At 41.0% G+C, this 17,853-nt stretch overlaps 1 protein-coding gene across 5 annotated transcripts in view; it reads right to left on the bottom strand.

Annotated features, from left to right (window-relative positions):
* Positions 1-17,853, bottom strand: part of DMD (dystrophin) — a 1,320,554-nt gene that overhangs the window by 801,194 nt on the left and 501,507 nt on the right. For all 5 annotated transcript variants that reach the window (XM_075774516.1, XM_075774534.1, XM_075774546.1 and 2 more), the window contains one exon: positions 14,468-14,587. In XM_075774516.1, coding sequence (XP_075630631.1) covers positions 14,468-14,587 — 120 coding nt within the window. The remainder of the gene's footprint in view (positions 1-14,467; positions 14,588-17,853) is intronic.

Genomic DNA, 17,853 nt, shown 5'->3' with positions numbered 1-17,853 from the left:
ATTATAATTTAATTTTAACAAAAACGTAGCATTCAAATGGTGGATTTTTAAACCCAAGGAATTAAAATTCTAACTGTATCTTTTATCAGAAATGAAAGAATTTTATTTTGCACTGCCTAGGAAATGAAAGGTAAAATTTCTGGATGCCATTTGAATTTGTGGCTTTACCAATTTTTTGTTAAAGTGAAAAGTCATCAGATACCATGTTTTTCATTTAGTGAATGCTAAAACCATAACAAATCTTGCAGACTGAACAAGCAGTTGTCATGCCATATTATATTAGATAATGTCTTCATTTTGAAAAATCAAAATTATCTCTAATCAACTAGCATAATAACGGTAATTTAAAAACATGCCAATTATTAAACAGCTTAAATATGTTACACAATAATACAGACAAGTATCCCTTTTCAGTCACTCCAGAAATACAAAGTAGGTTTTGAGGAAGTTGTTTTGTTTGCTTTTATTAGGCTTAATATTAGGATCATGGTTCTGGTATATATTTAGAATTATGTAATGGGTATTTGCTTTCTTTTCTAATAAGATCTAGACAAAAACCAAGTAATTTTGGAAATCTAAGAATCTGATTTCTTTTCATATTAAAATCATGTTTGGTGTTAGTGTTTTCTTGCCATAAAACATAATGCAATCAAAGATTGCCAATTCAGGCAAAACACAAAAAAGTTCAGGTTTTGAATGTGAATATTTCAGAAAGCTAATTTCAATATTAGCAGAAACAAATACTTTCTGGTGAAACATTTATGTCTTCAACTTATCAAGAAATAGAGTACAACATATTTCAGCCATTCATTTTACCCACTCATCATTAAATAAAATTGTCAAATGACATGACACAGATCCATGCAGAAAATTATTCACAGCCAGCTAATCTAATTTTACTTTTTATTTTAATTACTTTTTTCCTTTTATAAAAAAAAATTCATAAATAGTATTTATTAAATACTATATATACTGTAATGCATGCTCAATAACATCTTTTCTGTAAAAATTATATTTTGACTTCTTTCATTGATTTGAAAACTCGAAAATCTTAAATAACAAAATGATGAATTCTATTTAGTTTCATTTGTCCTGAACCTGATTACATTTCCAGTTTAGTTCAAGACAGTCTCAGCTGTCCTCTCCATCCTCCTTTTTCTCCAGGCCCAGAAGACAACATAGCAGATCTGCAATATCTAGCACTCATTCAATTTATTTATATTCAATTGAACCTTTTTTTTTTTCTTTTTTACCTTGACTGCTTTGCTTTCTAATTACTAGTTCAAAAGTCATAAGCATATCCTTCCTCACAGCTGCTTCTGATCTGAACCCTGATCTGAGACTTTGTCTTTCCTAGTAATTCCCACAGTTCAGGATAGTTATTATTAGTAAACTACTCAAAAACACTGTACGTGATTCAATGAAGTCATAAGAAGCGGCTTGTTATTATTCTTTAACAAAGTCCAAGCCTAAGTATTTAATTTCCCTATGTGCCCTCTCTTCCTAATATCACAGGAGAAAAATCTCTTAATTTCTAAAATTCTATATATACAGATGGTGAGGTGAATCACATTTGGTTGGTTTGGTGCCTGATTTACACTGAAGTTTATGGATACTAATTATGTACCGCATTTTAAAAATACGCTTACAGTTTTTACTGGAAGATTCATAAATCATCCCAATTCAAGCAGCAAAGGTTTTGGCACCTCTGATTTATATTAATGTTATTGGAAAAAATCTTTTCATGACCAGAAAATTCTTTTCTCTCCACTGGTGATGCAGGTGTAGATCACAGTAAATTGCACTGTACAAATTTAACCAATAGTTTGCACCTGCTTGAAATTTTGAATTCTCATACAGGTAATATACAAAGCCTTTGACAAGAAAAACATTTTGTTCAAACAGGACCCCTGAAAAAGAACGAATGGGCTTTCATAGAATCTACATTTTCCTGAAGAAAATGTAATTTTCAAAGTGTGCAACACCATGAGTTATGCAAGCTCTTATATCTCCACCTTGCAAAGTGACTTATATAATGGATGCAGAGAAAAACTTAGAGTTGGTGGAAACATACACTAATCTGTGCAAACAAACTACCTATTACTAATTTAACAATATTTATTTAATTATTAAGTAATCAATAATCAATTAATTACATGGGATGGATAACATTGTTGAGATGAACTGAAAAATAATATTTAAACAGATTATATTTTTTCTTATCTTTTTAATCACTTCCCAAATACTAGTTAAAGAATATAAATATTTATTTTTCTAACCTCTTTTCAAGGAGAACATCCTAAATATTCTCTAGTAGAATAGGAAGCAAACCAAAATGAATTTGAGGTATATGACCTCATACAATACAGCACAATATTAGATACTTGAAGTAGGAATAACTATAAAGTTGAGCCTGGTGTGAGCTATAGACTCAGTCCTAGGACCATTAAATCTACACTTACACGGCTCCTCTTCAAACTCTAAATGCAATCCAACAGAGTTCCATATGAGTACATATCATACATAACCACCCATAAATTAAGTAATCACACATACTGAATGTCCTGGTCATTAGCATACAACCACCATTTTCCTTGATATTTATGATAGCAATAGTGACAGGAACACACACAGGTGTATTGTCATATACATTCTCAGTTAATTTCTCCGTATGTGTCAGCATATTGTATTTGATTGCTTAAATTTAAGTTACGCTAATCATAGACTAAGTCTCAAATTAGTTTCCTGTATTTATGGCTATGCAACTTTTTATATCAGACTTCTATTATATTGCATTCTTGTGATGTTTTATATATAAAGCAGTAAATCTTTTATTGATAAAAAGTATTTTATAAAAAACCTTATAACTGAATAATTTTTAAATATCTCACATTCAAACAGCTTACTTTTTTCTTAACAGTCCTCATAAAGAAATACAGTTTGCTCTCAACATCCACAGTAACATCTTCACCAACTTGCCTTTATCACTGTGATATACCTCGAAAAATATTTTTTGTTTGCTCATCTAGAAAACACCAAAACCTCAAGAGTACAAGATCAAATATCTGGCTTGGCATTTACTCTAGGAAACGCAGTCATTGGCATACTACAAAAAAAGTTTTGCTATGTCAACACAAAATACTATTTTCAGCATGTGATTCCAAAGAGCCACAAAACCTATTGGGTTTTTTTTTTCCCCTCAAGTTTGACATTACATTTTAATAAAATAAGTAAAATGACTAAGTAACTGCACTGATAAAAGGGTTGATAGAGTGACCTGCCTTAAACCCGTTATTTGTCATGAGAGATCATAACAACCACGACACCAAGATATACTATTTGGTTGAATAGTTTAAGACACAAAGTTTCAAGTGAGAAATGTCATGTCAGGACTGTCTATTTATAAAGTAGATATTGACTAGTAAATCATATGGTGCTCAACTTTACCTCCTTATTCACATCAAATAGTAGTTGATGCTGTAAATAGCCTGTGTGATGCCCGGAAACTCAGACTACACCGAGGGGTTTGTTCCCTGGGACTACACCTGGGACACCCAGACTACACCTGGGAAAACAAGTCTCCAGAGAAACTGACTGAATCCCTTGAAATGACTCTTTTTACAGCCTTATCTGGAATTTTCAGAGAAATCTGCACGTAAAAGAAACTTGTTATTTTATTTATTTTTTTTATTGAGAGGACTCTGGAAGAATATTCTTTGCGACTACAAAAAGCAGAAGATAAAATATTCCTAGTCTGCAAAAAGGTCAAAGTAAGGAAACACGAGAACAGGAGAAAATGAGTAAAATCAACACAACTCTTGTGAACACTGAAGTGAATGTATAAAAAAGTGAAATAATACGCCTCAAGTCTGCAACTAACAGAAGAGCTTTTTTGAAAGATGCTTTCCTAATAAAGTAAGGTTATCCACCCCTTGAAGTAATGAGAAACAGTGGAAATATGGTTTTGTCTACATCCAAAATCCATTAAAAAAGAGAAATATTTAGCACATTCACAGAATTTCTCCCATGTAGCAATATGCAGTATGTGCCTTTATTTAACATTCCTCACTTATTTTGAAATATTTTTACAAGAACTACACATACATCATCTTCAATCAAAGGATAGTACCCTGAATAATATGAATATATAATAGACAGTGTAAATTACACTCTCAGATCCTTTCCCTCAGCAGGGGAAAAGGCCATCAAGAAGCATTTGATACATTTAATGCAGATCTCTTCCCAGCACAGCCCCCCGACCCCTGAAGCCTGGGCAAGGCTCTAATTTGAGCTAGCCCGCAAGAGTCCTTAAGGGACCTGTTGTCTGCTGGGTATAATTAGAGAAAATACTCCCTGCCTTCATGGTTTCTGTAAGTTATCCAGCCATTTCTCTGGGCTGAAGATAATTTCCCACATTTTCCTGAGAAATGAGTCAGACTCCTGCAACAGATTTGCTAGTATAGTCCTCTGATTTTGCAGCACTAAAGACATGTTTTAGTCTTAGTCAGCAGCTGCCTTTTTGGTAAGGCTCTGGATTGAGCCTAATGGGGTCTAAGAGTTACAAGTCTAAACAGTCAGTTTTCAGCAGCAGCATCAACAGATAGAGCCTCACAACATGTCACACATGGATATGGCACGTAACCAGCCTTACGTAAAAGTATTTTTAACTTTCGCACTCACCTAGGCCAGCTGTGATCTCTCAGTCTACCTTAGGGCAACAGCTATTTGTAAGAGAAGGACTGTAGTTGTGTTTATTTTGATTTTTCCAAGCAAGGTTAACTTTTCTATGGATAATTTGTTTCAGGGGACACTTCTGGCTTCTATGCCATTAACTGTCTCTTAAATAGATTTTTTTTTTAAATTATTTGGCATATGCAATAAAACTTAAGAGCTTCTACAATGTTCATTTGAAGCCAGTATAGATTCTTGCCATCCTGTTGAGAGTATTAAAATCTGTAAATTACTTTTTTTATGGCTTTTAACATTGTATTATACAGATGCATGCACAAATATATGCATTATATACATATATATTTATATATATGAAAATATTTCAGGAATGAGCATCTCAATCCTTTTCAAAAAGAAAAGCATAACTGAATTGCAGCTGTTTGGAAAATGCAGCCTTGACTATTACACAGCAATAACTGTTCATTTTCTTCCAAACCTGATCCTGACCAGTATCTCACTCAGGCAACCTAATTAAGCTTATTGTCTTTTGTGTAACAGTACATGCTCCTATTTTGTTCTACTTTTAAAATAATCGTGGTTTAAGCCAGTAGGCAGCTAAAATGACACAGCCATTTGCTCACTCACCCCCACAGTGGGATTTGGGAGAGAATCCAGGGGAAAAAAAAAAAGTAGAACTCACAGGTTGAGATAACGGTTTAACAGTACAGAAAAGGAAGAGAATAATAATGATAATAATACAATAAAATTTCATTAATTGGCTATTCTCACCCAAAATCAAATCCCCTTGAAGTACACATTGGACTTCCCCATCTTTCTGCATCAGTTACCAAGTGCACCCCGGTCCTTGAGCAAAAGCAATCCCACGGATGGGTTTGCCTTTGCCTGAAGCAGGGATAACCCAGACTGGCTTCCCCAACATACTCTTCATGTGCACTACGGGGACTTTATCCCCTTCTACAATATGTGGAAGTTTTGATTGGGCAGGGCCAGCTCGACTGGTAGTTGGCTAACCCCTAGTGTTAACTAACCAGGTGGCCTTTGCTAAATGTTTATCCCAACATTTGAGGGTCCCACCACCCATTGCTCTCAGTGTAGTCATTAGCAGTCTGTTGTATTGTTCGATTTTTCCGGAGGCTGGTGCATGACAGGGGATGTGATACTCCCACTCAATGCTCCTTGGCCCAGGTGTCTATGAGGTTGTTTTGGAAATGAGTTGCTGCTGTGGTTTTGCCCCAGCCAGCAGCTGAGCACCACACAGCCGCTTGCTCACTCCCCCCTCATCGGGATTGGGGAGAGAATCAGAAGGGCAAAAGTGAGAAAACTCATGGGCTGAGATAAAGACCATTTCATAGGTAAAGCAAAAGCCACGTACGCCAGCAAAGAAAAGCAAGGAATTCATTCCCCACTTCCCATGGGCAGGCAGGTGTTCAGCCATCCCCAGGAAAGCAGGGCTCCATCACGCCTAATGGGGACTTGGGAAGACAAATGCCATCACTCCAAACACCGTTGCACCCCCCACTCCCCCTTCTCCAAGCCCCTTATAAACTGAGCATGACATCATATGGTATGAAATATCCCTTTGGTCAGTTTGGGTCACCTGTCCTGTCTGTGACCTCTCCCAACTCCTTCTGCACCCCTAGCCATCCTGCTGGCAGGGCAGTGCGAGAAGCAGCAAAGGCCTTGGCTCTGTGTAAGCACTGCTCAACAACAACATGTCTATATAACAAAACCATCTCTATATTATCAATACTGTTTCCAGCACAAATCCAAAATATAGCCCCATACTAGCTACTCTGAAGAAAATTAACCCTCTCAGCTGAAACCAGGACAGTCCCACTGACTCAATTCTTTCTGGGGTGCCATGTTGCCACAGGACTTGCTTTTCAGGCCCAGGACAGTGTTCTGGGCAGTGGCATGGGATACATTTCCAGCCATTTGGTGGTTGCTTCCACCATTGCAAGCACATGGTGCTTGCCTTGGCAGGTTTGTGGGAGTGTGATGTAATCAATGTACCAGGCCTCCCCATATTTATATTTCAGCCATTGCCCTCCATACCACAGAGGCTTTAACTGCTTGGCTTGCTTGATTGCAGTGCATGTTCCACATTCATGGATAACCTGTGCGACAGTGTCCATGGTCAAATCCACCCCTTGGTCACGAGTCCATCTATATGTTGCATCTCTTCCTTGATGGCCTGAAGTGTCATGGGGCCAACGAGCTATAAATAATTCACCCTTACACTGCCAGTCCAAATCCACCTGAGCCACTTCAATCTTGGCAGCCTGATCCACCTGCTGGTTGTCCTGATGTTCCTCAGTGGCCCCACTCTTGGGTACGTGAGCATCTACGTGATGTACTTCTACAACCAGCTTCTCTAGCCAGGCTGCAATATCTTGCCCCAGTGGGGCAGCCCAGATGGGTTTGCCTCTGTGCTGCCAGTTGCTCCACTTCCACTGCTGTAAGCACCCCCACAGGGCATTGGCCACCATCCATGAGTCAGTATAGAGGTAGAGCTTTGACCACTTCTCATTCAGCAATGCCTAAAGCCAGCCAGATGGCTTTCACTTCTGCAAACTGTTTTGATTCACCTCTTTCAGCAGCTTCTGTGACTTGTCATATAGAAGTCCATAGAGCAGCCTTCCACCTCTGAAATTTTCCCACAATGTGACAGGACTCATCAGTAAACAGAGCGTACTTCTCATTTTCTAGCAGTTTGTTATACAGTGGTTCCTCTTCAGCCCATGTCACCACCTCCTCCCCTGGTGATATTCTGAAATCTTCACTGTGTTGGGTTTGCATGGCAAGGTTTTGGTAGCGGGGGCGGCTACAGGGGTGGCTTCTGTGAGAAGGTGCTAGAAGCTTCCCCTGTGTCTGACAGAGCCAATGCCAGTCGGCTCCAAGACAGACCCGCCGCTGGCCAAGGCCAAGCCAATCAGTGCCTCTGTGATAACATATTTAAGAAGGAAAACAAAACAGAGAGCGCTTTTGCAGCCAGAGAGAGGAGTGAGAAGATGTAAGAAACTCTGCAGACACCCAGGTCAGTGCAGAAGGAGGGGCAGGGAGGTGCTCCAGGCGCCGGAGCAGAGATCCCCCTGCAGCCTGTGGTGAAGACCATGGTGAGGCAGGCTGTCCCCTGCAGCCTGTGGAGGAAGGATGAGGGGGTGTAGAGATTCCACCTGCAGCCCATGGAGGACCCCATGCCGGAGCAGGTGGAGGCACCTGAAGGAGGCTGTGGCCCCCTGGGAAGCCCGCACTGGAGCAAGCTCCTGGCAGGACCTGTGGCCCTGTGGAGAGAGGAGCCCACGCCAGAGCAGGTTTGCTGGCAGGACTTGTGACCCCGTGGGGGACCCACGCTGGAGCAGTTTGCTCCTGAAGGTCTGCACCCCGTGGGAGAGACCCACGCTGGAGCAGTTCATGAAGGACTGTCTCCCGTGAGAGGGAACCCATGCTGGAGCAGGGGAACAATGAGAGGAGTCCTCCCCCTGAGGATGAAGAAGCGGCAGAAACAACGTATGACGAACTGACCATAACCCCCACTCCCCGTCCCCCTGTGCCGCTGAGGGGGGAGGAGGTTGAAGCTGGGAGTGAAGTTGAGCCCGGGAAGATGGGAGGGGTGGGGGGAGGTGTTTTAAGATTTGGTTTTATTTCTCATTCCTCTACTCTGTTTTGCTTAGTAATAAATAAGATGAATTCCCTCTCTAAGTTCGGTCTGTTTTGCTCGTGATGATAATTAGAGAATGATCTCTCCCTGTTCTTATCTCAACCCACAAGCTTTTCATTGTACCTTTTCTCCCCTGTCTAGTGAAGGAGGGGAGTGATAGAGCCGCTCTGGTGGGTACCTGGCCCCCAGCCAGGGTCAACCCACCACATTCGCCTTCTGACCAGTCCATCACTGCCAGTGTATTGGCATACGACGATGGTGCACTGTGTACAAACTTCCGCCACACGGGTCGCATGCATTGGACTTCATCTGGATCTGTGGGTAATTGCGCATTTTTCAGGTCATAATAAACCATCTCCTGCCTGGCTAATTCCCTCAGATACTGGACCCCTCCCTCCTTAGTGGTCCACTTGCCTGGATAACATACATCATCTTCCTTGAAGGGATACCTTTCCTTTGTGCCTGACAGAAGTCGCCTCCAGAGGCTGAGGGCTTGTGTCTTTTTCCCAATGGCTTTGTCCATGCCCCTTTCCCTAGACAGGGGTCCCAGCTGCCTGGCCTCCCTACCCTCTAATTCCAGGCTACTGGCCCCATTATCCCAGCATTGGAGTAGCCAGGTGACAATGCGCTTGCCTGGATGGTAACTGAAACCTTTTCACATATCTTGCAGCTCACGCAGGGACAGGGATCGGGTGATTACCTCTGGTTCTGTCTCTTCCTCCTGTTCTCATGATGGTCCTGTATCATCATCATCCCTTACTTAGTGAACTGATTTTTTTGTGTATTTCCTCTTCTGTATATGGGTGACTGATATTGGCACGGGTTGGTTCTCTGGTTCAGCTGCAGTGCCTATCACAGGAATTTGAGTAGCCACAGTGTCTGTCACCAGGATTGGAGTAGCTGCAGCATCAGTCACTGGGGTTAATCTCTGGGCAGTATTCTTAAATAATTGTTCAACCCTAAACAAGACCTGAACCACATTCAGGAGACCTAGAAATATGATGATTTGAACATCCCAAGGATATTCAACATTCTCAAGAGCTATTGTAATTAGCCTGGAGGAGAAGGGGAAGGTGAAGGAAAGTGTCTCCATACTTACTGGCTCTCCAAGGAGAAAAAGTAAAAAGTGTAATATTAATAGCTTCCCATAGATGGCTCCCTAAGTACGGAGATGATGGCAATGCTGAGATTAGTCTCGCGACCAAGTTTATCATATCATAAGTCGGTATTACAAAGTATACCGCAATGATAACCTTGACCCAGTTTGCAGAGGTCACAAACAGCACAACAGAGAACATATATTGCAAGTAAGGTGTTACATAACACAACTCTGAGAACAGGTGCACAACTTTGAGAGCGAATGAATCAACATTGTGACCAGTGACTATTTACCTAATATAATGAATGCTTATAACAAATTTGTTCTAACGCTCCCTGGTCATATCTGTTGTTATCTCAGCCCTTCACGCCCCATATTGGGTGTCAAAAAGGACTGTCATGGTTTAACCTGGCAGGCAGCTAAAACAACCACACAGCCGTTCGCTCACTCTCCCCCACTCCACAGTGGGATGGGGGAGAGAATCACGGGAAAAAAAAAAAAGGTAAAACTCATGGGTTGAGATAAAGACAGTTTAATAGGACAGAAAAGGAAGATGATGATAATGATGATGATAATAATAATAATGATAAAAGAATATACAGTGCAAGTGATGCACAGCACAATTGCTCACCATCCACAGACCACCAATTCTCAGCTACTTCCCAAGCCATGGTCTAAACCTCTGGCCAGCTTCCCCCAAGTTATACGCTGAGCATGACATCATACAGTATGGAATATCCCTTTGGTCAGATGGGGTCAACTGGCTGTGTCCCCTCCCAGCTTCTTGTGCACCCCCAGCCTCCATGTTGGTGAGGCAGCATGAGAAGCTGAAAAGTCCTTGACTTGGTGTAAGTGTTGCTCAGCAACAACCAAAACATCAGTACGTTATCAACATTATTCTCATCCTAAATACGAAACACAGCACTACACCAGCGGCTAGGAAGAAAATTAACTGTATCCCAGCTGAAACCAGGAAAAAAATCAGACTGGCAGAAACATAACCAAGCTTTGAACTTTGCTCCAGTGGGCTTTTTGTCAAATGCTCTAATGGCTGTGCTTGCCAACACATCATATCTCCCATGCTAATATTCAGTTTTCAAGTGACGTGAAAAAAATAAAATAAAAATCCAAACAATCTTTCTGTACACTCAAAAAAGGAGATGTAACATTTTGTTAGTAGAGTAGGTAGACTGTGGTAACTCAGTTCTGGGCATAAAAGTATGAAAGTTTGCACACATCCCTGTCACCTTAAACCCCATAGTTTTGTATCCGTATTTTGTTTTTATTAACATCTGTAATACTGCTACATATTCTGTGACTTCCAGAACAATGGGAATATTGAACTTTTCTTTCAGACTTTTCTCTAAGTGTGATTCAAGGACAGAACTGAACAGCAGCTGGACTGTTCCTCGCTACCCTGTGCTCAGCTCAGCGTATGCCTGTGCTGCCGGGTTCGGTGCCTCAGGAATGGCCCTACTAGCATCTTTCAAGGAATATACTGTCTCAATGACAGTAATAACTGGGCATGCTTTATCCCAATAACAGGCATCTTCTCCACTAGTACAGTTACAGATGGTGTATTTCCATTGTGTTTCATTTACACTCCTCATTCTGTATGCTTCTTTAATGAGGTAAATGTATTACAGTAATGTCTCAGTTCTATTTCAGGTTGGATTCCAATATAAGTCAACCACAGAAGTTGCATGGGATACAAATGGTACCTTTGCAACCAGTGCAATAATAGGGGGATGCAGCTGTATTGCCTGATGTGCTCTTAATTGCTCAGATACCTTTCTGAAGTTGTGAAATTAGATTAAAATGTTCATTAGCCTACCAACCTTTCATTTGGTTTTCACACTATTAAAACCCCACAGTTGCACATCTTCTAATTCATGAAGTGCAGTTCATATCAAATACCTTTAATAATTTTACCTCTTTTTGCCATACTTTACATAGGCATCTTTGCAAAAACTCACTGTTTGCCAACACAGAATACTACCCTGGTTAAACCTTTTCCTATTCATTTTTGTATTTAATTTCATTTTTCTTCCTCTTCCATTCAAGATATTTTCCTAGTTTAGTTTAGCTTCTGTAAACATGTGCTTGCAAGGGATCTGCTTTATTCCACTGAACAGAATACAAGGAGTTGGCAAGAAATTCTGGAAGATTACAGCTGTCTTGAGCAGGTACACAACAGTTCAGATGCTTAAGATAAATTTGAAAGAAAGTAATAATTGACAGATCAGTAGAGGTTGCATTGTTACCTTGGCTGGGCTGTGCTCCCTGAGTGACTAAGAAGTTGCAGTAAAGAAAACTGAGACTTAATTTTGAAGTAGCAGTGCTCAGCATCTTAGCCAAACATGTACTACCTACTCTAAATTCCAGACTAATTACTGATATACTGGTATTGGTACCCAAATTAGCCAGATTCAAGATAGCACAGAGATATCTGTCTGTGCTACAGCTATACCTTCCAGCTGAATGTATTGATAGCTCCTCCAGAGAAACCTTGGGCTTTAATGATTCAAAAATGAGCAACCTTCTTATTTTCTTGGGCCTTGAAGCAAACTGAAAGGAAAGTACTTTCTTCTTTCAGAAAGAGAAAAATAGAAGAAATCTTGGTTGTAGTACTGCTGTACTTCTTGAGCAGAGACCCTGGAGATCTGACCATCAACACAGGAATACCCTCCTTGATTTCAATCAATGTATCTGTGTTGGTTTTGCGTGGCAAGGTTTTGGTGGGGGGGGGCTACAGGGGTGGCTTCTGTGAGAAGCTGCTAGAAGCTTCCCCTGTGTCTGATAGAGCCAATGCCAGCCGGCTCCAAGACGGACCCGCCGCTGGCCAAGGCCAAGCCAATCAGCGCCTCTGTGATAACATATTTAAGAAAGAGACAAAAACAGTTAGAGAGAGCTTTTGCAGCCAGAGAGAGGAGTGAGAAGATGTAAGAACATCTGCAGACACCAAGGTCAGTGCAGAAGGAGGGGGAGGAGGTGCTCCAGGCGCCGGAGCAGAGATCCCCCTGCAGCCCGTGGTGAAGACCATGGTGAAGCAGGCTGTCCCCCTGCAGCCCATGGAGGAAGGATGAGGGGGTGTAGAGATTCCACCTGCAGCCCGTGGAGGACCCCACGCCGGAGCAGGTGGAGACACCTGAAGGAGGCTGTGGCCCCGTGGGAAGCCCGCGCTGGAGCAAGCTCCTGGCAGGACCTGTGGATCCGTGGAGAGAGGAGCCCACGCCAGAGCAGGTTTGCTGGCAGGACTTGTGACCCCGTGGGGGACCCACGCTGGAGCAGTTTGCTCCTGAAGGTCTGCACCCCCTGGAGGAGACTCACGTTGGAGAAGGCCGTGAAGGACTGTCTCCCGTGAGAGGGACCCCACGCTGGAGCGGGGGAACAATGAGTCCTCCCCCTGAGGATGAAGAAGCGGCAGAAACACCGCGTGAGGAACTGACCGTAACCCCCACTCCCCGTCCCCCTGTGCCGCTGGGGGGGGAGGAGGTTGAAGCCGGGAGTGTAGTTGAGCCCGGGAAGATGGGAGGGGTGGGGGGAGGTGTTTTTAAGATTTGGTTTTATTTCTCATTCCTCTACTCTGTTTTGCTTAGTAATAAATAAGATGAATTCCCTCTCTAAGTTCGGTCTGTTTTGCTCGTGATGATAATTAGAGAATGATCTCTCCCTGTCCTTATCTCGACCCGTAAGTTTTTTTTTTCATTGTACCTTTTCTCCCCTGTCTAATGAAAAAGGGGAGTGGTAGAGCAGCTCTGGTGGGCACCTGGCCCTCAGCCAGGGTCAACCCACCACAGTATCTCAACAGTAATTACCCATTTAAGTTCATTCAGAAGTTACAGTAAGAGCATTGGAATATAAATAATATAGTATGACCAACTTTATAAAGATGTGAGTGAAATACTGAACTTTCTTATAAAAAAATCCTAATATTTGACAAGGTTTTAGAACATCTTGGCTGCTAGCTTTATCACAAATGTATCTTCAATGTGTCATTCTTTTACGGACACTGAAGTAATTGTATTCAGAAAATAGAATATATGGGAGGTTTTGTCTGTTGATTGTTGAGGCTTTGGTTCAAAATGCAATTTAGAACAGGTTTGGATTGCAAGGATGTTGCTGCTACCTTCTCCTAGTTCCAGTACTCTAGAAAGCCTTGTCATAAGAATTCCAAATAATAAACCATTGTAAAAATCCATGTATACTGAAGATGATATGCACTGAAACAGAGAAATGAAACTAAGGACTGACTGAGATGATTCCATTCATTTTCTAGGAAACATTCACGAGAACTAATGGGAAAGAAATGATGACTTTCCCCCAACAAGCGTTTTAGAAAAAACAGCATGTTCTTAGTATTTCTTGATAACCATTATTTGCCTACAAAAATATGATCTTGTACACATTCATTATTTGGTTGTGTTTATTTTTAAAAAAGTCCTATTTCAATTTTGTGGGACCACCATTGCCATTGAAAGACACACATATTGGGAATTATTTAAAATGAATGTGCCTTTAAGAACTTGCCAGTAGATAATGACTCTTTATATATACTATATTTAAACATATAACACCAAAATATACCGAGTATTCCAAAAGTTCCCAATCAGAAGAAAAATCCCCCATTCTCAATAACTCACACTGCTGAATTGTGTAGATTCTTACATGCTATGTCCTTCTCCTTAACTATGACAGAGAATCATGTTACTTCTGTCAAGAGTAATGAAATACAGTTAAGAAACAAAAGACAAACACTTGTCATTGGATAAAACAGGTTGATACTGAAGGAATCACAAAATGAAAAGAAAGTTGCTCTCAGATATTTGGGTTTTTTTCTCCAAAATACATGTACTTATCCATCTATGCAAAAGTCATATCCTACAAAAATATTTAAGATCATTGTCAGAAATATCTCCTGAGATATACCCAATGCTACTAGTGCTTCTTCAACCTTATTAACGCTTAATGCCACTGACAGGTTTTTCTCTGAGAGATAAAAGTTTAGTCGTCACCTGAAGCTGCTCTTCCAGTGCAGCAGTAGCTCTGTCTCCGCTGTTTTCATCCACCACCACTACCATATGGGTTAGAGAATTCACCTTGACTTGTTCCTGTTCCAAATCTTCTTGAAATGCCTATAATTAAAGCATACATGTTAGAAAATGTGTTCCAAATCGAGAAAACGCTGTGTGCTTGGAGTCCCACTGACTGATTAACGTGCATAACTAACCAGCTATGAGAACTTTATAATCCTATTGCTGTCAGTACTAAGTAATTTAAATTTATTTTGTTACTTTAGCATATGTATGCTAACATAAGCATATTGGGCAGATTTCCATTCCTTTTACAAAAATAGCTTACCGTTACTCACTTACAAGTCCTAACTCTTGATACAATATTTCAGACTGAAAATTTGGCTTGAGAAAGCATTTGTTGAGTTGATGTAGTTGACTTAAAGATATCAGTATAGCATGTATATATACCAATAGCCTGCAACTTTTGAATAGCCACTGGATTAGATTTTGTACTTCATATTAACATATCGAAATATTTTAATTTTGCAAAAGTTATAAAAATATTTTAAATAACAGTTTTTCCATTAAATAACTGCATACTATCTTCAGCTTGGCACTCCTACAACACTAATAACATAAGATGAAACTGTTCAGGACATGTCTCAAGATCAGGAAACACATGCAGGACCCTTGTTTCATTTATTGCAGAAACCAGAAAACAAAGTGAGAGGCACCTCCTGATTTCTGAATGTCTGAGGAAAAACTTTCTTGCCATTTTAGCTTTGGTACCCAGTTCCAGTTGCAAGCTGCAACAAAACTGATGACAGTCTTTTGCTGAAAAATAGTAAACTGCTAAAAGTGAAGAAACTTCTCTCAAATCTGCACAGATCGATATTTGAGTAATTCCTAACCTTGCCAAATTTCTACAACTCTTCACATGTCTCTGACCCTCTGTGGGATGCCGGACTTATCCAGGCTTGTTGGTGCCAAATACAGGGCCGTTATGACCCAGCAGAAGGGGCCCTGGGTGAGTCCAGCTTGGGCGAGAGCAGGGATTGAGCAACTTGCTTGTCTTGCGCTGATAAGCACTGGACCTGAACAGGGGCAGGAGATGAGCAATTTGTTCATCTTAACAAGATGCAGCCCCTGACGAGTCTGCTCCTTAATCAACTAAGTGACGCCTGGGGTGAGGGGGAGCCTTCACAGCTTGACGTTACTTTGGTAAAACTAAACAGACCACCGCTCCTCTGTACTGAATGCCTTTGTTCTCTGCCACTTCCCCCCCCCAGCCCCGATCAACTGCACAACAAGCCTTGCTAAGGGCCAATAGACACAGAATACCTGATTTAGTCTCACCTCGCCAGAAGTATAAATCTGGCATTTAGAATCCTCTTTTCTGAGGACGAGAACTCCAACTATCCGGACGGGTCAACGGGCCTGGACCTCTCTCCTCCCCAAGCAGGGACGCCTCTTCGGTAAGACTTGCGCCTCCGATTATGTCGGATGTTACCCCGGGAAAACTATCATTAACAAAAGTGCTGAACTATTAACTTGAGCTCAAAATTGTTGCAGTTAGTGCATTTATCAACGGCAATTCCGAACTTTTATATCTGTCGCTTCAATAAATTACCTATTTTTCTTTTCAACTTTGCAAAACTGTTTCAGTGAAAGTCCTTAGTGGGGCTCTGACAGGCAAACGTTGACTCTGATAAGTGGCTACACACATAACCCTTTAGACATAAACCGTTGACCAAGTCTGGGACTAAGACTGGACCTAGCCGCACCTAGGCTCCTCTCTGAGAAGTTTAGAAAGCAAGGGGGTCCTTTCTGAACCTCGTGACTCAACGGGAGGGCCTCCCTCAGCCACATATCAGACTTGTACCCTTTCACGTGACACCCTCCCCACAACTGCCCAGGCTTCATGTAATAGATCTAATCAATTGTTCCCTCCCTCCTCACAGTACACAGAGAGGTGCAATAGGAGGTCTAGACACATTCACTCTTCAGATGATGGTTTACAGCATATTCATAGTACACTTAACCTACAGTACAAATTAAATAAATAAGTAAATAAATCTGAGGTGTAGTAACACCCCCTTGGTGGGTTTTAGTGTCTCCTCTTACTTTTTTTTTTTACTTCTCACTTACTGTGAAAGATGGAATCCCTACTTTGCTATTGTTAACAAAACCAAAACCAGCTCAGCTTCTGTCAAGCACCACAGCTATTTGCTCCTTCCTTTGCTGGGATGCAGCATGAGGACTGACAAATAAGATGGAAGGAGGAGGACGTAAGTAAGTGTTGGTACTGAAACTTCAAGCCATAGAGAAGGCAATATTCGATATCTTTTCAAAATTTTTGTTACCTATCTCCAGCTTTATACTAGTTTATTGACAACGAAACGTACATTTTATAATTCCCAATGGTTAACCAATGTTTTACATTGCTGGATTCTGTGCTGTATTTCTTAAATAAAATTTGAAAGAATGCCTCTTCCCACTCCCCTGAAAAAACCCCAAGGTATCCAGGACCACATCCTGTTGACACACTTTTTAGGCATCTATAACTAGCTTCACACCAATGGAAGAATGTGGGAAACCAAAGTCCTGGACCGTGTCCTCAACACTTCAGCAGACTGTGTTCTATTGATTAGTGCATGTATAGTATGATAGTCACAGTCTGAAAAATAACATGGCTAACTACATATGCTGTGTCACAATGGAAACTTTGACTGTATTACAAACTATGTTGAATTTCACCATACCAATTTTTTCTGTTGCTTTTTCAAGTAGAGTAATTCATTTAGGTATGAAGAACAAGCCCTTGCTGAAGATTAGGTCATGCATTTTAAACCTCTTTGCTCAATCATCTTACTTTTATTTGAAAATTAATAAATAAAATATAATATGGCTGTAGGCAATAAGAAAGGAATTCACAGACTACTGTGTTTTTAAGGCATAAATTCCTTACCCTAACACATTTCACATTTCATGGTCATAGCCTTTGAGCCAATATATTCATAAGAATCCTCCTTTTTCTGACTTTCATGCCTGTGATTACCATTTGCTTCAGAGAGCTAGACTATAAAGCAATTCTCAAGGACTGTGAAGTACACCAAATTGTTAGAGCGATCCCTGGAATTCAGACTTCTCAACATTTTATGACCCAACACTTGATCAAGGAAAAGGAGGCAGAGCATTCATGGATCAGACTGTATAGCAGAGCTTGCTTCCCCCAGGTTCAATCCCCTTTCTCAGCAGTGTGACAATAAATACATTGCTCTGTAAGCCTACAGCCAGGGGGAAGGGGACTTTTATTTTCTGGTTAGTGGGTAGCCAAGAGATGGCATCCCCGAACAAACCCATTGTTAGCAATGCTCTGCAACTGC

Source organism: Balearica regulorum, chromosome 1 (assembly GCF_011004875.1).
Source record: "Balearica regulorum gibbericeps isolate bBalReg1 chromosome 1, bBalReg1.pri, whole genome shotgun sequence".
Classification (NCBI taxonomy): Eukaryota; Metazoa; Chordata; class Aves; order Gruiformes; family Gruidae; genus Balearica; species Balearica regulorum.
This window is presented reverse-complemented; position numbering and strand designations above follow the sequence as displayed.